Here is a 26,038-nt window from a genome sequence, read left to right as displayed (position 1 = left end):
CATCCGATGAGAACGGTCTGAAGGACCATTGTCATAGGTTAACCGATGAAGCTGACTGATGGTCCGTCGCGCCTACACACCATCGGTTAAAAAAACTATCGTGTCATAACGTGGTGACGTAAAACACGACGACGTGCTGAAAAAACAAAGTTCAATGCCTCCAAGCATGCGTCAACTTGATTCTGAGCATGCGTGGATTTTGCGTGGGTATGGTTGTGCCTACTAACGATCGGTTTTGACCTATCGGTTAGGAATCCATAGGTTAAATTTAAAGCAAGTTGGCTTTTTTTTAACCTATGGATAAATAACCTATGGGGCCCACACACGGTCGGTTTTGACTGATGAAAACGGTCCATCAGACCGTTGTCCTCTGGTTAACCTATCGTGTGTACGAGGCCTAACAGTCCAGATTGGATAGAGAAGGTACGGTTTAGAAGCCCTATCAAGTTTTTATTGTTGTCCGTGGCCCCACTGGACATATGCACCCTCTCTATTTGTAATCAGGGACCTCATACTCCATCAACAGAAGTCATGCTGCCTACTGGATCAGGAACAGATTTGGGCACTGTACACCTGTAGTTTGGAGAAACTCCACCATATTGGTTGCTCACATTCTCCCAACCCGAAAACCACCTCCAAAAATAAAGGAATGTCCACATAGCCTTTGTAACATTTTACTGTAGCAGGAACAGAATGCACAGTTCTTTCCAAAACACCAATATACCTCTTTGTACCTGATCATCAGCAACACTGTACAGTTCAAATTCAACTTTAACATGGGGATCCCAACCAGCACTTCCAATTTCCTCACTGTAGGTTAGCTTAGATGGGTTCTTCAATGGGCCTATATTGGGCCTGTCCCGAATAGTATCCTTTACTTGGGCATTAATTTCACATAGTGTTGTACTGCAGGCTGCCTTTTCCCATCGACCTCTTCCCTCAAGCCTTTCCAGCCCGATTATAAACTAATCTTGTCCCACCCACAGTACCCACCTGGGGGAGGGATTTTCCTAAAAGGGGTGCTAACCCCTGTTTACATATTTGTCTTGGTGACCATTGTCATGAGGAGCTGGATCAGGAACAGATTGGGGCACTGTACACCTGTAGTTTGGAGAAACTCCACCATCTTGGTTGCTCACATTCTCCCAACCCGAGGACCACCTTCAGAAATAAAGGAATGTCCACACGTTTAGCCTTTATAACTTTTTACTGTAGCAGGAGCAGCATGCACAGTTCTTTCCAAAACACCAATTTACCTCTTCGTACCAGACATCAGCAACACTCTACAGTTCAAATTCAACTTTACCACAGGAATGCCAACCAGGACTTCCAGTTTCCTCACTGTATGTTCCTTTAGATGGGTTCTTCAATGGGCTTATATCGAGCCTGCCTCAAAGAGTATCCTTTACTCGGGCATTCATTTCACATAGTGTTGTACTGCAGACCTCTTCCCTTAAGCCAGGAATGTCCAACCTTTTAAAGAGCGAGGGCCACTTAGGTGACTTGGTAACAGGTCGCGGGCCACAATGAGTGGAGCAGGTGGATGACAGGTCTGTATCCACTATGCATTTTCAGAGCAGACACGGACACAGCCCACTCAATTTGGTCCACCCAGGTGGAACGGGAATTATCCCCTTCTGTCTTTTTTTAGCGGATCGGATTAGAGGTAGGCGGCTGATCTGCGGATCAGTTTGAAAGCAGCCCAGTAACCATTGCAGAACAGATATGCCCATATTTGGTATCACTCCACCTGTGACAGGAGCCGGGGCTATACAGGAAGTATCGACTTATGCGGCTCTGCTCCGCAGTCACTTGCTTTCTCTACCACCAGCTTCATTCACAACACTGATGATCTGGGATGACGGATCTGCGATCCGCGATCTGGGCTTGCCAACCAGCCATACCAAAGCAAGAGGTCGTGGTCCACATCAGAGGGCTCCGCGGGCCACTGGTTGGGCACCCCTGCCTTAAGCCCTTCCAGCCCCGATTATAAACAAATCTTGTCTCACCCACAGTACCCACCGGGGTCCAGGGATTTTCCTAAAAGAGGTACTAACCCCTGTTTACATATTTGTCTTGGTGACCGTTGTCACCAGGTGTCACGTCTACCCCAACGCAGGTGGTCAGACACTATAGCTGGCTACTATGTTCTTCACCTATAGCAGCCCCTTTTCCCATAAGGCAAGCAGGCCTACCGGTACTCGGTTACCCCAGACAATGCTATAGTGTCTGGCTGGCCCAGCCGGGCAGACATGAACAGAGCAAATAGGTTACTTGCAGTTTAGCAGATAGCGTGGTTCTAAGACAGTCCAGCTAGAGACAGGCTGAGTTCAGGGGATAATCCAGTATTCGTTCCAGGTAGAAGGGCAGGCTGAGTTCAGGGGATAATCCAGTCCAATTGTCAAACACAAGGGATCCAACAACAGACAATGCAGACTAACAGGGGCTTGGTCTAGAACCAGGTAGATGTGTCTCTATCACAAGCAAGGGGTAGAGTGTACAGTTTGCTTATATCATGTAGATACTTGCGGTTAGCAGACAGATAACATGATTTTATGACAGTCCAGGTAAAATCAGTGGCGGCCCGTCCATAGGGGGCGCCCGGGCGCCGCCCCCTCCTGTAGTCATAAAAAAATAAAATAAAAACGGGCCCTTTAAGGCTTTTAAAAATTTGTTTTGCAGCGCAGCGCAAATAACATACACTCATGCATTGCATGAGTGTATGTTATTGTGGCCAGCCTATTCAGATAACCGGATATTGGGCGCCGATTATTTGAATGAGGACAGCTGGTTGGCTGTGCGGAAGTGCCTATCAGAGCCAGCGGCTCTGATAGGCTTTCCTAGCCCTTTAGCTCCCAGATGTCTTATCCTCGGAACGTAGTGGGCTACGTCCCTTGGATAAGACTGACGGCCGTCTCAGCCAATCAGGTTCACTGATTCTGGTTATCAGTAACCTGATTGGCTGAAGCATCATCGAGGGCGGCAGAAGACATCGAGGGACTGTGGAAGGAGGATGGCGAGCCCCAGAAAGGTAAGTGCCGGGCGGGGGGGGGGTGGAGGGGGGGCAATCTGACTGGCAGCATTTTACAGGGCACAGTGGGGACAATTGATGTGGGGACAATTGATGTGGGCACAGTGGGGGACAATTGATGTGGGCACAGTGGGGACAATTGATGTGGGCACAGTGGGGGACAATTGATGTGGGCACAGTGGGGACAATTGATGTGGGCACAGTGGCGACAATTGATGTGGGCACAGTGGCGACAATTGATGTAGGCACAGTGGCGACAATTGATGTGGGCACAGTGGGGATAATTGATAGCATGGCACAGTGACTGCTTTTGATGGCACAGTGGCTGTGTTTGGCATGGCACAGTGGTGACAATTGATGGCACAGTGGTGACAATTGATGGCACAGTGGCGACAATTGATGGCATGGCACAGTGGCTGCATTTGATGGGCACAGTGGCTGCCTTTGATGGGCACAGTGAGGCTGCCTTTGATGGGCACAGTGAGGCTGCAATTGTCTTTTTTTTTTTTCATTTGTGTGTGCCCCCCTAAAAAATTTGAGCACCAGCCGCCACTGGGTAAAAGGCAAGCTGAGTTCAAGGAACAGTCCTATAATCCGGTCCAAAGTCATACCCAGGGAAATCCAAACTAGCAAAGCAGGGCAGACAGAAAGGGCGCTTGATCAGGAACAACACACGTGGGGCTTTAGACAGCAGTGTAGATGTGGTCTATGAATTATTTGTCGAATAATAGTATAAAACATATTTGTTTGAGGGTTGTCAAATGTCACAGTTAAAGTGGAGTTCCGGCCACAATTTCACTTTTTAAATATAAATACCCCTGTAATACACAAGCTTAATGTATTCTAGTAAAGTTAGTCTGTAAACTAAGGTCCGTTTTGTTAGGTTGTTACAGCATTTAGACACTTTATAAAATAGAAATTGACTGGGGCCATCTTAAGTGTGGGCATCATGAAGCCAGACTGTATGACTTCCTGGATTTCAGCCTTGCAGATCTTGCACATACTCAGTGCTGCACAAGCAGTGTAATAGGTTTCAGATCAGGTTTCAGCACCTGTACTGTCCAAGTCACATGATTCTTCGAGACTGGGGAGTGCACAGACTCCTGGGAAGTTACACCCACTACATTCCCAGGAGTCTGTGCGGTGTTGGTTAGGAAGCTTAAGCATCTAGGTGCAGGAAGAGGGAAGATTAACTATTCTGCCTAGCAACAACACTTTGAAGGCATCTAAAAAAAATTTTTTTTTTCTTAAAGGACTAATGACATTTTTTTTAAAACTACTGATGTAATGTTATATTTATGGGTGGAACTCCACTTTAAGTTACAATGAATAAAACATGTAAAACAGTCTGGCCAGATAAATTACTGCATATTCCAATATTACCATGCATGCAAAATTTAAATCAGGATTACATAGCAATTGTATTTGGGTGTAAATCACTGATGCGTTTCGACCATAAAGTGGTCATCTTCAGGGGGATCGTTGACTCTAAGGCCCGGTACACACGAGCAAACATGTACGATGAAAGCGGTCCGTCGGACCGTTTTCACCGTACATGCCTGCCAGAGGGCTTCTGTACGATGGCTGTACTAACCATCGTACAGAAGTCCGCACGTAAACAATACGCGGGGCGTGTCCGCGTCGTCGCCACGACGATGACGCGGCGATGACGCGGAGACGTGGGCGGGCCTGCCATTTAAAGGCTTCCACGCATGCGTCGAAGTCATTCGACGCATGCGAGGGACGGCGGGCACCTGGACATGTACGGTAGGTCTGTACTGACGACCGTACATGTCCGAGCGGGCAGGATTCCAGCGGACGGTTTTAAAACACGTCCACGAATATTTGCCCACTGGGAAAAGGCCCGGCGGGCAAATGTTTGCTGGAATTCGGCCCGCTCGCGCCTTCACACGACCGAACACCCGCGGACCAGTTTCAGCATACATGTTTGGTCGTGTGTACGGGGCCTAAGAGACATATGAAATAACTTCAGATATTCAAAACATATAATCATACATCACAATACAGGTATGGCATAGCGATATGGTTACCGCTTAAAGATGGAGTAGACAGTTGCGTGGCCAGGAATGTCAGGAAACAGTGGAGCAATCCGGAGGATCATGTAATCGCCCCCACTCCCCCACACAAGGGGGAAGGAGCCCAACCCTGTGGGCTTACAATAAGCCACACTGGTGACGCCTGCCAGAGGGCAGGAGAGGACAGGAGAAGCGGCACCTGCAACAAGTTCCCAAATTAATGACCATACCTTAACCACTTAAGGACCGCCTCCTGCACATATACGTCGGCAGAATGGCATGGCTGGGCACAAGTACGTCCTCTTTAAGTGCCCAGCCGCGCCCGCGACCAGGTCCAAAGCTCCGTGACCGCGGGACCCGCGGACCCGTTTGCCACCGGAGTCCCGCGATCGGTCCCCGGAGCTGAAGAATGGGGAGAGCTGTGTGTAAACACAGCTTCCCCGTTCTTCACTGTGGCACTGTCATTGATCGTCTGTTCCCTGATATAGGGAAAGGCGATCAATGACGTCACATGTCCAACCCTGCCCCCCTACAGTTAGAAACACATATGAGGTCACACTTAAGCCCTTCAGCACCCCCTAGTGGTTAACTCCCAAACTGCAATTGTCATTTTCACAGTAAACAATGCATTTTTATAGCACTTTTTGCTGTGAAAATGACAATGGTCCCAAAAATGTGTCAAAATTGTCTGATGTATCCGCCATAATGCCGCAGTCACGAAAAAAATCGCTGATCGCTGCCATTAGTAGTAAAAAAAAAAAATATTAATAAAAATGCAATAAAACTATCCCCTATTTTGTAAACACTTTAAATTTTGCGCAAACCAATCGATAAACGCTTATTGCGATTTTTTTTTTACCAAAAATATGTAGAAGAATACGTATCGGCCTAAACTGAGGAAAAAAAAGTTTTTTATATCTTTTTTGAGGGTATTTATATTAGCAAAAAGTAAAAAATATATATATTTTTTTAAATTGTCGCTCTATTTTTGTTTATAGTGCAAAAAATAAAAACTGCAGAGGTGATCAAATACCACCAAAAGAAAGCTCTATTTGTGGGGAAAAAAAGGACGCCAATTTTGTTTGGGAGCCACGTCGCACGACCGCGCAATTGTCAGGTCCTTTACCTGTGTAATGGTCCGGGTCTTAAGTGGTTAAATAAAGAAATAGAGTAAGTTAACTCTTAGCTGTGTTGCAAGAGGTAGGCGTCACCAGTGTGGCTTCTTGTAAGCCCACAGGGTTGGGCTCCTTCCCCTTGTGTGTTGGGGGGGTGATTGTCTTTGGCATGTTTTGGCATGTAACAGTCTCTCTGTCTGTACTAACTGTGCATTAACACGTGGCGTGACTCTCCTCTCCCTAACTAACTGCTGCTGACTGGCGGTTGCTCTGCCTCCCTCACAGGCTCACTCGTGACTCACTCACTTTTTGTTGTCCATCGATCGGGTATGCCCCACTGACACGGTCTCAGATGAAGGCTCTGAGCATTTCCAGATCCGGTCAGGGAAGAAGGGTGGAGCAGAAGAAGACGGCGGCGGCTTACAGAAGCGCGGGCGGGCTTTCGCTCATGCGCTGCCCGCGTTCAAGGACTGACCAGCCCTGCCGGAGCACATGACCACATTCGCCCAATCACAGGGCGCCATCTGTCGCAACATGGTGGCCGGCCCGTGACACAATAACGGTAACGGACCTTAATAAGTGACACAAACGGTGCAGGATTTCGCGCCCCCCAATATTGCACCCGGTGCGACAGCCCCCCCTGCACCCCCACGCTACGCCTCTGGCACTGATTACATGTCCTGATTATCAGTGCAGTCCCGACAGTGCCCATCAGTGCTGCCAATCAGTGGTCATCAGTGCTTCTGTCAGGGCTGGGCTCTCTGTGCTCGGGTTGCCCAGTTGTCGGTTAATTGCCAGCACTCGTCGTTCCACAGTGGTTCACCTGTTGATCATCTCCTGCTCGTCAGTCAAGCCCATAGCCATCCCCTTCTGGCTATTTAAACTGTCTGGTTCATTTCATCATTGTCTTCACCATGGTCAACATATCTAGAGTCTATCTGCTGTGTTCCTGTTGAAGACTTGCCTGGCTGACGTTCCTTTTGGTTCCTGATCCAGTTTGCTGCCTCTGAATACACTGATCTCTGGCTTCCTAATTTCCTGGCTTGTTCTGACTACCCGATTTGGCTACCGAACCCTGGCTATGTTTTGACTACATTTACAAGTTGTACCATTTTTACCATTTTATTAACCCTTTCGCTTTTGATTAACCTTTTTGTTTTTGCATACATGTTTAAAAAATTATTTTAGGCCTTGAGATTACACAAAACCCCAAACATTATATATTTTCTGAAAGCAAACACCCTAGAGAATAAAATAGCAGTAGTATTTTTTTATATCACACGATTTTACCGTAAAGGTCTAGGAAACGCAATATTTAAATAAATATAAAAGACGAGGTTACACAGAGTAAATAGATACCCAACATGCCAAACCTTAATTTTGTTTTGCGCCTGTAAAAAGTCGTCAAACTTCAGTACCCTATATTTTCTATAGGCAATGCTTCAAAGGCCCCCTATAGGTATCAGTTTAGTGTTACGGAGGAGGCCTGGTGCTAGAATTAGTGTTCTCACTCTGGCGTACACGGTGATATGTAACATGTGTATCGCAATCAACGTTTTCACGAGTAGGCTCCTGAAGCATGTGTTTACGTTTGTGCATGTGTATATGTGGGGGTGGGCCTCAATTTTTTTGGGGGGGATTTTATGTGCTTGGTTGTATTTAACGGATCTCGGATACCCCGAATGTGCACCTCCTCCAGACCTGTGTCTCCTGTTCTCCAAACGCACCCACAGCTGGGGAGGGAGAATTGCTTTCTCCACTCCCGTTGGGGATATCTGCTGTTGGGGAAACAGCTCATGGAGATCATCTCAGACTATCTGGATCTGACTGTGAATGCGAGCATAGGCCAGCGGCGCACTTCCTCATAGCCAGCGCTTCTGCTGGGGCACTGGATGTGATACTCTGGACTTGCTGCTGATCACCATCTACTAGCCTTCCAGTGCCTGTCCCAACTCCCCCTTCCGAGACCTTTATGCTATTAGCTTGTCTCGCTGCCTGGGGAACCTCTGGTGCGTTCTTCCAGCATTCTAGCACTCACTGTGCCCTCTATATCATTGTCGCTTCTTCCGTTGCAGTTAGGACAGGAAAAAGTAGGGGCACCCGGCCCCATTTCCTCCACATCTTCACTTCTTGTGGACATTTCCCGGCAACAAGAGCCATGCCGGACTGCTGATCACCTTCAAACAGTCTCTTGTAGGCAATCTTGGGCTCCCATTCCTGCTGGGCCAGGAACTCCATTTCCTCCAGGTCACCCGCATTTTCGGGGAGGTCCAGCACCAGAGGTGATTCAGTTCGCATGTGTTGCGCTATATAAGTTTCTCACTCACTCACTCACCTCATCTCGGAAGTCCAGCATGTCTTCCAGCTGCCACTCCCCATCGCTCCCAAAGTCTGGGTCTCTGTACATTTTTTGATAGAGCAGCCATACGCGGCCATAGCCAACGCTTTCTGTTGGGCTGCCATCAGGGCCGTTGCAAGGATTTTTGTCAACTCAGGCGAAGGTGCATTTTGCCGCACGCACAGGGCACAACACATCAGGGTACAGTGCACATCAGGGCACAGGGCACCCTTCAGATCCCTTCAGATCCCACAGTGCACTCCAACCTCTCACAGTGCCACCTAGCTCCCCAACCTTGCAAATTGCACTTCAACATTCCCTACAGTGCCTCACAACCTTGCACATTGCACCCCCAACACCCCCCAGTGCCACCCAGCCACAGCCTCCCACAGTGCATTCCAACCTCCCGCAATTCCATCAGCTCATGCAGCACCCACTAGTTTCCCACACCACCCCTAAAACGCCTCCTGGAGAGACCCCCTAACCCCCTCAAGAGACCCCCACCCCCTGTAGTTTCTCCTGGCCACCTCCAGAACCCCCAGCCCCATCTAGAGCCTCGAAGCATTCCAATATACACTTTGCACTTCCATACTATCATTGTGTGAGTATAAACTTGTTACTGTTGGGACATGGAAGGTTTTTATCAGTGAGACCCCCTTTAGCTTATGCTGTGGGAAGGGGTTCAAAAAACGCACGCCACTGGCGCAGGTGTGAACGGGCCCCCGGAAGGGTAAACAGGGATGGGGGGGATTGGCTCCAGGAAAGAGAATCGCTGCCTGCGCGTTCGCTAGCAGCTACCTTCAGCCTGAAGTGTCCTGTTTCCATGGTTACCCGTCAGTCCCAGAAAGTTGAGTGAACAGAGAGTTCTGTGGATTTTCCAGCCCCCTCCTGTGGCTGATCCTGGCTGAGCGCTCTGTAAATAAACAGGATGATGGCGGGGGGGGGGGGGGGGTTTACCTGCATGACTCAGATGTCGGCACAATGCGGCAGTGTTCCCACATGTCAGGCGTCCTCCTCTCCCTCCACACACAATCTGAAGGAAAGGTGAGGTGACGTACACCTGTGCACAGCCACCTCCGGATACCTGAGCCGTCACCAGCACCCTCCTCACCGCCAATGGCAGAACCCGCCTGTCAGCCGGGACACGCCCCGCTCTGTTCTAGTGGCTAGTGCGACGATCCCTCCGCCCCTCTTTGAAGTGAGGTTGCCAAGTGCGGTGCGGAGATAATGGTCATATGTGGATGATGGACGGGGCGGGGCAGGCGGCGGCAGTTTTCCGCTCAGTTTTCCGCCCTGTTCCCCTGGCAGCGCTGGCGCCGTAAGGCAAGTGCCAATGTTGCCTTGCGCTAGCGCCGGCCCTGGCTGCTATCTGCTGTACCTGGCTACAGTTGGACTGCGAACCACCAGAAAGGCTCCGTAGCTGGCGTCCAGCCTCATTTCCTGGACCAATCTTCTGAGCTCCGTCTTTCACTCGTCTCGCGGTCCTCAGGAACACTGCATCCAGTACATCTCTGTGTAGGAGGGAAGGGTCTTCCCCTGATGGTGCCGCTCGTTGCTTAGCATCTCTTGACAGAGTTTCCGGCGGATCACATCAACCCAGTCGAGCATGGTGTGCTCCGTCGCTGGTCTCCGATGTTGCTTCTGCATGCATTGCAGCCTCCTCCTGAACTCCGCTCTCGTGCTGGCTGGTCCCCATGTCGCTCCTCAGCGGATGCCTGGATCTCGAATCCTGGTGGTGGTTTGGATGTCCTGGACTGCAGGAGACATCCCACTGCTGCTACCACTGTGACAGATCTTGGATACCCTGGCTGGGCACCTTCGCCAGACATGTGTCTCCTGTTCTCAAAATGCACCCGCAGCCGACAGACTCGCCATAACCAGCCCTTAACCCCCCAATCCCGAGGCAAGCCACACAGGTGTTACAGGGTTAAACATGCAGAGCATAAAAACTGTTTATTAAGTACAAAACATACACTTTAAAACACAGTTAGGGACACTCCCCTTAGCCTTGTCATAGATGGGGTCAATGGAAACTCGACACTTGTATATTCAAACAACTACAGTTGAAACACACCAAGGGATTATGATATGCAGGCAGCCCTCCTTACACATCCTTTGTCTATGTGCCATGACCCAAAACAATTGAACATAGCAACAAGAGGGGGGGATGGAAAGAAGGGATGTAGCATTTCATTACATTACATTACATTATCTCAATGCCATTTTGTCCCCAAGTCGCTCCTTCTCTGCTGGGCCATAGTCTTTGTGTAGAAGGCCAGTACACAGCCCCCTCCAAAACACAGTGACAGTGGGTTCTGTCACAGTGTAACTTAATTTTTTTGCAAAAAAAGTTATATGGGTGAGGTGCAGCGCATGTATAAAAAGTCCAGGAAATAAATCCAGGAGACGGTGTTCAACACTTTTCACAAGATGGTTAGCAGAAGGTGAAAAATAGAGGAAACCATCACCGGCACACAAACACACAGCCGATTACCCTCCTTAGTGGACCCTCATTACAAAGGCCACATAAGCACTTATATGATACAGGAAATAGTCAAGACTATATTGTTGTGCTTTTTTAAGGTCGTATTCACCCGCACAGTAATTTACTTTGAATTCTTTTATAATGAAGATATTTTTAAATACAAGACAATCTATATGACGTAGTCTATAATATGAAACTTATTCACGGAGACGTATGATCATACAAAATAGCTAATTTATTGGTAGACAAAATATGAATATTTACATGAAATTAAAATGCCAGTTGCGTTGCATTAACGACTTGAAAGTCAATAAAATACCCCCAAAATGGGCATGCAGTACCTTTGATTTGTGTCATGGTAAGTTCTCAAGATAACTTTATATAAATGACAATGAAATAAAACCGTCTATTTCACATGCCCAACCGTTACTATACTGCAGGTAAGTAAGTGGTTAACAATGTGAAATATATTGGACGTTTATTTTGTCAATAAAAGTGGAACTATGTAAAAATAAAAATATAATAAAAATTGTACTCTTTAAGGAAAAATTACCAGTTATTGATAATGAGAACAAACCATAACTACAGGATATTCAATACTTCAATATTTCAACATTTCTAGGGAACAACAATAGATTTGAGATAAAATCAAAAAATGACATAGTTACCAATTCCCAAAATGGCTATTTCCTACTGGCAAGTAACCAGAGCTAAAATCGTTGCAGTCTTCATGCATAGTGCAAGTGTGCCCCTTCCCCATCGGAGTCAGTCCTCCCTGCATCATACTTCAGTCATTGCTTCATTCCTGCTCTCATACGGCGCTCCTATTGATGGGGTCTTCTCTCGGGGTCTTCTTTCATTGCCCCTGGGCTCCCTCCCCCAGGCTGTTCGATTCCCTTTTCATCTCCCCATGAGCTCTCTCACTCTCTAATTTTATATCGATCAGAACAATAGGACTATAAAAATTATACCAAGTTCTGCATACTCAATATGTGTGCTCCACTCATAGGTTCGTGGCCCATATGGGAGTTCCTGTCAAGACGTGTCTGGTTTCTATTGGCTGACAGCTTAATAATAATTAACTTGTTCTCTGGGCTTTGAGAACCTCAAGTAATATCACTTCCAACCACTAGGTGTCTCACCTTTATTGTGAGATAATCTATTCGTTAATATTTATATTTTTGGGGAAAATATCAATATATATGTATACATATATATATCTATATATACCTATACACATACACATTCTGGCAACTCTGGTAACTTTATATTTGATATGATACAATTAGTATATTGTTGATTTCGATATAATATGCTTATTTATATGTCTTTTCAATCAATGCATAGGTTTACATCTCTCAATCAAATGCAAAATAATTATTAATGTAGATACATGAATTATTTTGATATGTGTTTGATGGATATGTGTTACAGGTTAATTCAAATTTTTATAATCACAATGTGATATATTTCATAATGTTGATTAGCTTCTTCAATGCACTTCTATTTATAAAACAAATTTCTCATATAATTCTTTCTTCTAACAAAGTTCTAACTTATGGATGCGATGGTCATATATTTCCCTCGGTCCTAAGATGTCATTGATAATCTAACATTATTTCTTATTTATTTCATATCAACATATATTCTTTGAATACCATGGGCCAGATTCACATAGAATTGCCCTGGCGCAGAGTATCAGAGATACGCTATGCCGCCGTATCTTACCTGGCTCCAAGTTGAATCCAGGAAGATTTTGCGCCGTAAGTTACGGCGGCGTAGTGTATTTCTCGGCGCGTATTTCAAATTGGGCGGGTAGGGGGCGTGATTCATTTAAATGAAGCGCGTCCCCGCGCCGATTGAAATGCGCATGCTCCGTTTCGAAATTTCCCACCGTGCTTTGCGCGAAATGACGTCGCACCAACGTCATTTTTTGAACTTAGACGTGAGTTACGTCCTTTCCTATTCACGGACGACTTACGCCAAAAAAAAACATTCAAAATTCGACGCGGGAACGATGGCCATACTTTAACATGGCAAGTCTATCTATAGACTAAAGTCCCCAACCATTTCTATGTCATATTACAGGGATGGAGATGTGATTTTGATATTTTTTTATATATTTACCCTTATGCGTCTCTTCCAATGCTTCTCACTACCATACCATTCCTAGGTGGAGGCGGGGACACATACTCTCAGTCTCCTGTCCTCCATCTACTCATTAGTATTTGTATGCCTCCTATTGAGGAAACTATATCAGTTTAGTTAGGACTACAGAAACGCAGAGAGCCGTGGAGTGGCCTGTAGCTTATCCATGCATTTGCAAATGTGTGCAACCAATCCTCTGCTTTTAACATACAGTTAGACAGTTGAAGGTGGCTTGCTGTTTGGGTGGTAAGTTTGAGCTTGGTTATTACGCATTTATTACTTTACTACTGTTTGCATCAAATGGCATCTCATTTAAAGTCCCAACTTCTTTTCTTGTTCCAATTTCAGGGATGGAGGCATGTGCTGGTGCGGCAGTCCATATGCCTCATTCAAAGTCCCCAACCATTTCTATGTCATATTACAGGGATGGAGATGCGATTTTGATATTTTTTTATATATTTACCCTTATGCGTCTTTTCCAATGCTTCTCACTACCATACCATTCCTAGGTGGAGGCGGGGACACATACTCCCAGTCACCTGTCCTCCATCTACTCATTAGTATTTGTATGCCTCCTATTGAGGAAACGATATCAGTTTAGTTAGGACTACAGAAACGCAGAGAGCCGTGGAGTGGCCTGTAGCTTATCCATGCATTTGCAAATGTGTGCAACCAATCCTCTGCTTTTAACATACAGTTAGACAGTTGAAGGTGGCTTGCTGTTTGGGTGGTAAGTTTGAGCTTGGTTAATACGCATTTATTACTTTACTACTGTTTGCATCAAATCGCATCTCATTTGTCCCAACTTCTTTTCTTGTTCCAAGTCTATCTATACGCCACGAAATAGCAGCTTTAACTATACGCCGGGAAAAGCCGACTAGCGACGACGTAAGAGAATGCGACGGCCGTGCTTACCTTCGTGGATCGACGGAAAAAGCTAATTAGTAGGGTTGTCCCGATACCACTTTTTTAGGACCGAGTACAAGTACCGATACTTTTTTTCAAGTACTCGCCAATACCGAATACCGATACTTTTTTTAAATGTGTCCCCAAATGCAGCAATGTCTCCCCACAAATGCAGCCATGTCCCCCCACAGATGCAGCCATGTCCCCCCCAGATGCAGCCATGTCCCCCCCAGATGCAGCCATGTCCCCCCCATATCCAGCCATGTCCCCCCCATATCCAGCCATGTCCCCCCCATATGCAGCCATGTCCCCCCATATCCAGCCATGTCCCCCATATCCAGCCATGTCCCCCCCATATGCAGCCATGTCCCCCCATATCCAGCCATGTCCCCCCCATATGCAGCTATGTCCCCCCATATGCAGCTATGTCCCCCCACATGCAGCTATGTCCCCCCCATATGCATCTATGTCCCCCCCATATGCAGCTATGTCTCCCCCCATGCAGCCATGTCTCCCCCCCATATCCAGCCATGTCTCCCCCCATGCAGCCATGTATCCCCCCATCCCGGCATGTCTCCCCCCCCATCCAGGCATGTCTCCCCCCCATCCAGGCATGTCTCCCCCCCCATCCAGGCATGTCTCCCCCCCATCCAGGCATGTCTCCCCCCCCATCCAGCCATGTCTCCCCCATGTAGCCATGTCTCCCCCCCATATCCCGCTTACCTGCATCCCCGCTACCGCCGACTGTGTAATACCTGCCGGGAACATTACAGCTTTGAATAGCTGTAATGATTGGCGCCACGCTGGGTATAGACACTCCCCCTCGCTCGGGATTGGACAGTTCACCCGAGCGAGGGGGAGTGTCTATGCGCGGCGCGAAATCATTACAGCTATTCAAAGCTGTAATGTTCCCGGCGCGTATTACACAGTCGGTGGTAGCGGGGATGCGGCGTAACGGCGGCGGGATGCGGCGTCACAGCGATGGCGGCGGCGGGGGGGGGGGAGTATTCTATTTTGGTATCGGGGGTATTTGCGGGAGTACGAGTACTCCCGCAAATACTTGGAATCGGTCCCGATACCGATACTAGTATCGGTATCGGAACAACCCTACTAATTAGCATAGCCGACGCGGAAAACGACGCAAACTCCACCCAGCGGGCGCCAAAGTATTGCACCTACGATCCTGTCGGATCGAAGCCAGAAGCCGTCGTATCTTGGTTTGAGGATTCAAACTAAAGATAAGACGAGGCAAATTTGAAAGTACGCCAGTGTATCAGTACATACGCCGGCGTACTTGCTCTGAGAATCTGGCCCCATGTGTATGGTACTTTAGTTTGTGAGGACTGGACTTTAAACTGTCTCTTAATTAAGACAGGATACTAAGACCAGCTGTGTAAACAATTCCTTCTCAGGGACTTTAGTTGGCCCACAAGCCATTGTTTTTAGGACAGCTAAAAAGAACGTTGAGTTCTTGTTCATGAAAACTACCCCACAATGGGTATATCTACTCACTTGAAGCCAGTTTAAACACCTTGTTTGGTGAGAAAGACATTTCATTGTTCTGTGATGAGAGTTTCCATTGCTCAGACCTTCACCCAAGCTTGTAAAAGTTATAGATAGCTAATTCAATTGTTAGTGTCTTGAATGCTGGGCAAATATGGGCTAAGGTGTGCTTAGCCTTCAATGGCTGAAATTACTTCCATATCAATGTCTCATTTCAAATTTTAGGCCTAATGAACCTTTCATATTTTTGTCGGAAAATATTAAAATATATTATTATTATCTTCGCCAAAACCCATGACAATATACTCCTGTATGCTTCTTGGGGGCCAGTGACTCTTTAAAGGAAGACTACACAGTATTTCCCATGTAGCCATATCTTGAATTAGCTGAGATTAAACTGGATTGCCATGACAGATAGGAATGCTCAACAATGACTACTTCTATATCTCTTTTCACACAGGTTATCATCAACCATCTTTTGATCTAGGTATGTTGAAGCTGAACAGGTATCATGATATCATATATTCTAATTGGAACTTTTCTGAAGCAGTCTTAAAATTGACTTTTTCGCCTCTTGGTTCCTCAGGCTGTAGATAATCGGATTCAACATTGGTGTCACCGCTGTGTAGAATACAGAGGATACCTTTTCTTGTATTTTGAGGGTACTGGAGGATGGATGAAAGTAAGCACAGACAACTGCAACATAGAAGATGGTAGCACACATAAGATGTGAGGAGCAGGTGCTAAATGCTTTCCTCCTGCCAGCCACAGAGTTTATCCGTAAGATAGATGGAATGATGAGGGTGTAGGAGACCAGGATGTTTGTCATTGAACTTAAGCCACAAAAACATACAAAGAAAAGGGTGACGATGGTGCAGGTGCGGATTTGGGAACAAGACAACCTGACCAGTGGAGGGATGTCACAGTAGAAGTGGTCTATAAGGTTAGAGTCACAGAATTCAAGACTGAATAGACTGCTGGTCTGTGCAACTGACTGTACAAAGCCAACAACGAAAGAGAGAGTAACAAGACCGAGACATTTCTTCTTAGTCATCACTGATATGTAGTGGAGAGGGTGGCATATAGCAACATATCGGTCGTATGCCATTCCTGAGAGGATATAGACCTCTGTACCTGCCAGTGCACAAAAGAAGTAGAACTGAAGGCTGCAACCCATGAATGTGATTAACTTCCTCTCGGAAAGGAGGTCAGACAACATTTTAGGTGTAATTACTGAACAGTAGAAGAGGTCCACCATAGACAGATAGCTCAATAAGTAGTACATTGGAGTGTGGAGGGTGGGTGAGACATTAACCGTTGCTATCATTCCGACGTTTCCAAAAACGGTCACTATGTAAACCACTAAAAAGAGCATGAAGAGGAACAGGGCAACTAATTTATCATCAGTAAGACCAGAAAACTCAAACATGGTCACTTGAGTCTTGTTCTTGACACCCATGATGTTTTGGTCTGAAATAGTTCAAATAAGCATTTAATTTTTTTATGAAAATAGTTTATGTAATTATACCAATTGGTGTCCTACAGTAGATGTTAAAGCGGGAGTTCACCCAAATTTTTTTTAACATTAGATTGAGGCTAATTAAGGGGAGCAGAAACGGGTATTTTTTAAAAAAATCAATGCCGTACTTACCGGTTTCAAGATAGATGTTCTCCCGCCGCTTCCGGGTATGATCTTCGGGACTGGGTATTCCTATTTGATTGACAGCCTTCCGATGGTCGCATACAGCGCGTCACCAGTTGCCGAAAGAAGCCGAACGTCTGTGAGGCTCTATACGGCGCCCGCGCACCGATGTACGGCTACTTTCAGGAAATCGTGACGCGCTGTATGCGACGGTCGGAAGGCTGTCAATCAAATAGGAATGCCCAGTCCCGCAGCCCATACCCGGAAGCGGCGGGAGAACATCTATCTCGAAACATATACAATATATAAATACACAGCATTTCGGAATGTATTTTTTAACATTTTGCATTCAGAAGTACATTTACATTTATATTTAAAATATATTAAAAAAAAACATTCTTAACATATTTTTCCAAAATATAATGCCATATATTTGAAATGCTACAATTTTGGCCAGATTCAATATATTTCAAAAATATATTTCAATATAATTGTGAATATATTTTGGAATGCATTGTGACATATGTTGCACATATATTCATAAATATATGCTAAATGTACTTCTGAATGCATTTGGCAATATATTTTTTGCAGCCATAAATATATTGCAAAGTGCATTTTGAAATGCATTGTGAATGTATTCAGAAATATATGTGAAATGTACTTCTGAATGCATTTAGCAATATATGTCTGAATATATGCACAATGCATTCCAAAATGCACATTGCAATATATTTATGGTTGCATAAATATATTGCTCAATGCATTCAGAAATACATTTAACATATATTTATGAATATATTTGCAACATATTTCACAATGTATTCCAACATATATTCACAAATATATTATAGCGGCGGGAGAACATCTATCTCGAAAACGGTAAGTACGGCATTGATTTTAAAAAAAATACCTGTTTCTGCTCCCCTTAAATAGCCTCAATCTAATGTTAAATTTTTTTTTGGTGAACCTCCACTTTAAAACATTGAGACTGTATTTTAACCACTTGCTGACTAAATGTACTGCTGGCAGGCAGCTCCCCCAGGGCTTCTCTCCCCTGGGGCACACTGCTGTGTCCACCAGACACAACAGATTGCGGTGCTTGGTTTGGGGCCACTGTGAGGGGCCAAGATACCATGTGATCTCTGTGTGTATGTAACGTAGTCAACAAGAGTCATGAATGGAATTCGTTAATTACATCATTGTTTACTACAGTGTGTGACCTGTGATTGGTCACCAGCGATCACATGGTGCCTGGGACAATCACAGCACACTGTACCATGTGATAGCTGTGGGCCAATCACAGCATCACAATAGTAAACAATGAGTCATGAATGACTTGATTATTTATCAGCTCTGCTGGTAAGACTACATTCAAAGGGAAACAATCAACATTAAAAAATTGATGTAAATTGTGTTAATGAATCTGCACCACGGATGTGAAACTCTCTAACTAATTAATTAATTCAATAAGCAGCAGTTCTATATAATCGATATACTGTATATGTAGTTATGACTGCGCTTAAAATATTAGTAAAAAAAATATATTAAAAATATTAAAATATTAGTAAAAAAAGTGATAATGGTATGTGCAAATATGTTACACAAATCACACTAAATAAATATAAATAATCAAGTGGCATTGCAATATGGAACTTTAAAAAAATATAAATAAAGTGACAGTACAAACACAGATGTTGACACAACCTATTAGCACTGTCACTTTATCCACTTTTTTTAAGGTTTCATATTGCAATGCCACTTGATTAGAAATATTTATTTAGTGTGATTTACCATATATACTCGAGTATAAGCCGACCCGAATATAAGTTGAGGCACTTAATTTTACCACAAAAAAATGGCAAAGCTTATTGACTCGAGTATAAGCCTAGAGTGAGAAATGCAGCAGCTACTATAAGTGGAAAGAGGGTCAACAATGCTCATTTGCAGCCTCGCTGTGCCCATTTGCAGCCTTACTGTGCCCATTTGCATCCTCACTGTGCCCATTTGTGCCCTTACTGCGTCCATTTGCAGCCCTTACTGTGCCCATTTTCAGCCCTTACTGTGCTCGTTTGCGCTCCTACTGTGCCCATTTGCATCCTCGCTGTGCCCATTTGCATCCTCCCTGTGCCCATTTGCAGCCCTTACTGTGCCCATTTGCGCCCTTACTGTGCCCATTTGCGCCCTTACTGTGCCCATTTGCAACCCTTATTATGCCCCTCTGCAGCCTCACATACCTTGTTCCATGTTGTTCCATGTTGTACCAACTTCTCCTGCCTTCTCCTGCTGTGATAACTTTAGACGGTGGCCATTGCCGGGTGTATTGTTCGCTGTGCCCATTTGCAACCTTACTGTGCCCATTTGCATCCTCACTGTGTCCATTTGTGCCCTTACTGTGTCCATTTGCAGCCCTTACTGTGCCCATTTTCAGCCCTTACTGCACCGTTTGCGTGCTTACTGTGCCCATTTGCATCCTCGCTGTGCCCATTTGCATCCTCCCTGTGCCCATTTGCATCCTCCCTGTGCCCATTTGCGCCCTTACTGTGCCCATTTGCAGCCCTTACTGTGCCCATTTGCAGCCCTTACTGTGCCCCTCTGCAGCCTCACATACCTTGTTCCATGTTGTACCAACTTCCCCTGCCTTCTCCTGCTGTGTTAACTTTAGACGATGGCCATTGCCGGGTGTATTGCGCATGCGCGAGCACGTCCTTCGTTCGATAATCCCCCATCACACACCAAGAAAGACGTTCTTTTGGATGTGCATGTGCTTGCGCATGTGCAGTACACCCGGCAACGGCTGCCGACTGGTTAACACAGCGCTCCCGAGTGAGACTCGAGTATAAGCCGAGGGGGGGGGGGGGGGATTTTTCAGCATGTGCTAAAAAACTTGGCTTATACTCGAGTATATACAGCATGAAACATTTTTGCACATACCATTATCGATTTTTACTGATATTTTAAGCGCGGTCATAACTACATATACATTAAGGAGATAAAACCTTTACTAAAAAATGTGTAGAAAGCATGTGGACTTGTTTCTGATGTTATTTTTTTAAGAGCGATATATTATGGGATTGATTGACTAAAACTGGAATACTCACAATCTGTTGCAGCTGTACATGGTAGCCAATCAGCTTCTAACTTCAGCTTCTTTAATTAGGCTTTGACAATAAAACCTGGAAGTTGATTGGTTTCTATGCAGAGCTGCACCAGATGTTGCACTCTCCAATTTTAGTAAATCTCTCCCTATGTGTATTATTGTGTGTGGTTATGGAAATGCACCGTATTTTTCACTCCATAGGACATACCTGGCCATAAGACGCACCTAGGTTTTAGAGGAGAAAAACAAGAAAAAAATATTCTGGACCAAGTGGTGTACCAGTGCCCATAAAATGCAGCCTGATCTGTGCCAAATAAATGCAGCCTCACCATTGCCTTAAATGCAGCCTTACCAGTCTTATAAATGCAGCCTTATCAGTCCCATAAATGCAGCCTCACCAGTCCCATAAATGCAGCCTTACCAGTCCAATAAATGCAGCCTCACCAGTCCCATAAATGCAGTCTTATCAGTCCTATAAATGCAGCCTTATCAGTCCTATAAATGCAGCCTTACCTGTCCCATAAATGCAGCCTTACTAGTCCCATAAATGCAGCCTCACCAGTCCCATAAATGCAGCCTTACCAGTCCTATAAATGCAGCCTTATCAGTCCCATAAATGCAGCCTCAACAGTCCCAAAAATGCAGCCGCGCCAGTCCTATAAATGCAGCCTCACCAGTCCCATAAATGCACCCTCACCAGTCTCATAAATGCAGCCTCACCAGTTCCATAAATGCAGCCTTACAAGTTCCATAAATGCAGCCTTACCAGTCCCATAAAGGTGGCCTTACCAGTCATATAAATGCAGCCTCACCAGTTCTAAATGCAGCCTTACCAAACCCATAAATGCAGCCTCACCAGTTCCATAAATGCAGCCCTACCAGTCCCATAAACGCAGCCTTATTAGTCCCATAAATGCAGCCTTTCCAGTCCCATAAATGCAGCCTTACTAGTCCCTAAATGAAGCCTTACCAGTCCTATAAATGCAGCCTTACCAGTCCTATAAATGCAGCCTTACCTGATATCATCACATCCGCCTGACAGAGTACATAGCAGCCCGAGCGGCTGCCGCACCCATACTCCATTCTTCTCTCTCAGCAACAGTGTCAGGCCCAGCCGGGAGATCGCCCTGCGCTCAATTGGGGCTTGGGATTTCTGCCTTCCGCTCTCCTGCCTCTGGCGGCGGGGGGTGGTGCCTGGTGTATATTTGCTCCATAAAACGCAGAGACATTTTCCCCCCTATATTTTTGGGGGGGAAAAGTGCGTTTTATGGAGCGAAAAATACGATATTTATCTATTTATTTATTTATGTATTCATTTAATTTTGTATTTATTTATCTATTTATTTATGTATTCATTTATTTATTTTTTAGTAATTGTATATTTGAGTTATTTTGGATATTTTTTTTGTACTTTATTGGTGTTGTAAATATATTACCATGAATTGTTATTCTTGTAATACGTCTTGTATTTTTTATTTTTTTTCAAGTTTGCAAATAAAGGGAAAAAATATTATAAATAAAAAAACTAAAATAACTTGAGTAACATTTTGTTTGATATATTAATATATATACATGGTAACAATATTTATGGAAAAAACATGACAATTGTTGGATACACGATTCACAGAACAAACTGAAGGTCATCGGGTTTACATTTAATTTAAATGCATGGAGGAAGGTGAGCAAAAATAATCTGAAGCATTTCTTCTAGAAGGAGCAATCACTGTGTACATCCGATCTAACGGTTGTCTAAAACCTAATATAATGCAATTATTTACTTGAAAAATAAATTATTTGTTTCTTCTTCTTTTGTTGTAGTGTTGCTGGTTATTGTCGTGTCATATAACAACCGTAGCAAATTGGGTGATATTTACACCATTCATTGACTTTGCCGTGTTGCAGTCTGAAGGGTCTCTTACCATTGTACTAATCTCTTATATATATATATATATATATATATATATATATAAAATAAAGAATGCAGGCATTTTCATTGTCCTCTTTCCCCTTAGAGATGTAATTGTTTGACACTCAGGCCCCACGCACTGTTTTATTTCTGGATATGTGGAGCCGGTGTTATATCCAACCCAATTATCCAGGAGAACAATCCCAACCTGCCCCCCGGGACCTTCATAAAAATAAATCTGTACAGACCAGGAAATGATTTCTGTTATCTTGTATTATTAATAATTTAATACAGAATAATTTAAAACTGATAAATTTAATATGAATTATTACCCCTCATTGGCTTGCATGTCCACAGTAGCTGGCTGTACCTGAGAAAGGCCATTTCCCCCCCAACCCCACCCTAGGTGCGCTACTACTTTGCCCACCCTAAGTACACTACTGCTTTGCCCACCCTAGGTACACTACTACTTTGCCCGCCCTAGGTACACTACTACTTTGCCCACCCTAGGTACACTACTGCTTTGCCCACCCTAGGTACACTACTGCTTTGCCCACCCTAGGTACACTACTACTTTGCCCACCCTAGGTACACTACTACTTTGCCCGCCCTAGGTACACTACTACTTTGCCCACCCTAGGTACACTACTGCTTTGCCCACCCTAGGTACACTACTACTTTGCCCGCCCTAGGTACACTACTGCTTTGCCCACCCTAGGTACACTACTGCTTTGCCCACCCTAGGTACACTACTACTTTGCCCGCCCTAGGTACACTACTACTTTGCCCACCCTAGGTACACTACTGCTTTGCCCACCCTAGGTACACTACTGCTTTGCCCACCCTATGTACACTACTGCTTTGCCCACCCTAGGTACACTACTTTATGGAGTTACAAAGAGAAAGTACAATCATTGTGCTGCCCTACCAACCTTAGCATATGTGGGCAACAAGTAAATAAGATTTCTTCTACGTACTGTACATAAAACAGGATAGAAAAGAAAGAAGCACTCATTGCTAAATCTTTATCTGAAGTCCAGTTTGTATTGTGGCGCAGCACACCAGAATCCAGCTGCTATATAGAGAGTAGTAGCTAGATTCAGAGAGGGTGTCCTAACTTTGCGGCGGCATAGCGTATCGTGTTTACACTACGCCGCCATAAGTTAGCGAGGCAAGTACATGATTCACAAAGTACTTGCCTGCTAAGTTACGGCGGCGTAGCATAAATCGGGCGGGCGAAATGGCGCCTAATTAAAATTTAGCTGAGGGGGCGTGTTTTATGTTAATGGGGCTTGACCTGACGTGATTCACGTATTTTACGAACGGTGCATGCGCCGTCCGCCTACATATCCCAGTGTGCATTGCGGCAACGTACGCCGCACGGGCCTATTGGTTTCGACGTGGACGTAAATGACGTAAATCCCTATTCACAGACGACTTACGCAAACAACGTAACATTTTTGAATTTCGACGCGGGAACGGCGGCCATACTTTAACATTACTATTCCAACTATTTGATGGAATATCTTTAGGCCTGATAATGCGTTACGTAAACGGCGTATCTGTACTGCGTCGGCCGGGCGTACGTTCGTGAATAGGCGTATCTAGTGATTTACATATTCTACGCCGACCGCAATGGAAGCGCCACCTAGCGGCCAGCCTAAATATTGCACCCTAAGATAGGACGGCGCAAGCCGTCGTATCTTAGATAGGTTTAAGTGTATCTCTGCTTGAGAATACACTTAAACATAGGTCGGCGCAGATTCTGAGTTAGGTCGGCGTATCTACTGATACGCCGACCTAACTCTTACTGAATCTAGCTATTGATATGTGCAAATCTTTTCGTTCCAAATTAGTTTATTAACACATTTTGACAAATTTGTTCATTTGAAAACCCGTTTAACAAATCTTTCCAAATATTCGTAAATTGTAATATTGGTAAATTCGTAAATTCATAAATCCATAAATTAGAAAATTTGTAAATTCATAAATTTGTAAATTCATAAATTCATAATTTGAAAATTTGCAATTTAGACAATTCGTAAATTCAAAATTCGAAAACCTGTAAATTCCAACATCTGAAATAATAACTAACTATTAAATTATAGGTATTGTAATTTCCTTTCAAATTTGGCTGTTAGTGAATGTAATGAATACAAATTCATCCGAAGTTATGAATTTTCCGAAATAACGAATGCTGCATCTAAACGAATGAAAGAGAATGAATTAATAATAATAAATTAAAATACAGATCAGGATATGTATAATGGTAGTTACAATTCTACACAACGTATAGTCGAGTGTCTTTCCAACAATATATGCACAAGGAAAGAAAGTACGCACAAAGGTATATTTTCAAATTTAAAAGAAATATTACTCGAGAGTAAATTATTCAAACAGATCTGTCAAACGTGTATAGGCTAGCAAATACTAGTTTCCTGTTTTATCTGATACAAAGGGAAGGGAAAGCAAAAAGGAAGAAATAAAGATGAAAGAAAATAAGAAGATTGCGTGTAGATTGCTCTTATGGAACGTTTAGAACGCACAAGAGTGAAACATCAAGTCTAAGCTCATAGCATAGGCTCATTGTGCGTCTATGTGTGAATTTCATTCCCGGGTGCTCCTTTACTATCTGAGAAGGCCTTGGAATACCTGAAAACTATCCAAGGCTGCCAGGTTTTCTGGAACACCTCCACCATTTCTTTGGATTGTGCTAACGTGTCCTCCATTTCGTAGATCTCCGAAATTTTCTGGAACCACTCCGAAATAGAAGGAGACCGGAATGTATTCCAGAGACCTGGAATGAGCGACTTGGCCGCGTTCAGGTGTTTTCGTGAGAGAATGCTTGTACCTTTTCAAGGGCCAGTTGGAAATATGCAAGAGACAGCATGCAGCATTGAGTGTTAATTTGGTCTCTGTGATCAAAAGGATTAGTTCTTTGACCTTAGTCCAAAATGGCTTTAATAGAGGACAATTCCACCAAATGTGGATCAAGGAACCTCTTTCACTGGCGCATCTCCAGCACTTGTCACTCACTAGCGGGTTCCATTTATGCAATTTAGTAGGCGTTAGATACCAATGGGTCAACAGTTTGTATGCCGTCTCTTGCATCTTTGTACTGATAGAGCATTTGTGAGTCAAGATGCAAGCATTTCTCCACTGTTTGGGTGTTATGGTTACCTGTAAGTCTTCAGGCCATCTCCTCATGAGTCCATCATCCAGAGAGCTCCTCGCCCTCCGTAACCAAGCGTAAGCGATTGACATCCCCCCGGGAAAATGCTGACCTGTGTAACACACCGATTCAAGTTCTGTCAAGGGTCTAGAAAATATGCCTAATTTGCCTTTGCTAAGGAGGAAGCTACGTAGCGGCAAGTATGCCAAAAATGGTAAATTGGGGATGTTGTTATCTCTTTTTAAAGTGCATCACTCTTTAAATTGGATTGTTCCTAACAATCCCCCGCTAGGAGAAATCCCTCACCCTTTGTTGATTGGAATTGTGTATTGCCCATACCTGGGGTAAAGCCGGGATTATCCTTTATTGGGGTAAATGGGGCCAAAAGAGGACGTGATATCTGTTTTCTGAGCTATCTCATGAAATGCTTTTAGAGTGGAACCTGTCAGGGGATGTTGTTTTATTTCAGCCGAATATGAAGGCCATGACATCCATGGGGAGAACTTTAAAAGGATGGGGTTTAAGGTCATATCTCCAGCTTGACCCAATCTTTGGAATCCTGGTGACAATGCCAATCAATGACCCTTATCACATGGGCCGCAAGATAGTAATCCCTAAAGTTGAGCAGACCTAGCCCTCCCTGTTTCTTTATTCTA

At 44.6% G+C, this 26,038-nt stretch overlaps 1 protein-coding gene across 1 annotated transcript; it reads right to left on the bottom strand.

Annotated features, from left to right (window-relative positions):
* Positions 1-15,889: 15,889 nt before the first annotated feature.
* On the bottom strand, positions 15,890-17,021 carry LOC120930782 (olfactory receptor 1019-like). Its single transcript, XM_040341954.1, has one exon. It carries the CDS (start codon positions 17,019-17,021, stop codon positions 16,089-16,091), a length of 933 nt encoding a protein of 310 aa, XP_040197888.1. The 3' UTR covers positions 15,890-16,088.
* Positions 17,022-26,038: the final 9,017 nt, after the last annotated feature.

The sequence above is a fragment of the Rana temporaria genome, chromosome 3 (genome assembly GCF_905171775.1).
Source record: "Rana temporaria chromosome 3, aRanTem1.1, whole genome shotgun sequence".
NCBI classification, from domain to species: domain Eukaryota; kingdom Metazoa; phylum Chordata; class Amphibia; order Anura; family Ranidae; genus Rana; species Rana temporaria.
Note: the sequence above shows the minus strand (reverse complement) of the source record. Positions and strands in the feature narration are given on the sequence as shown.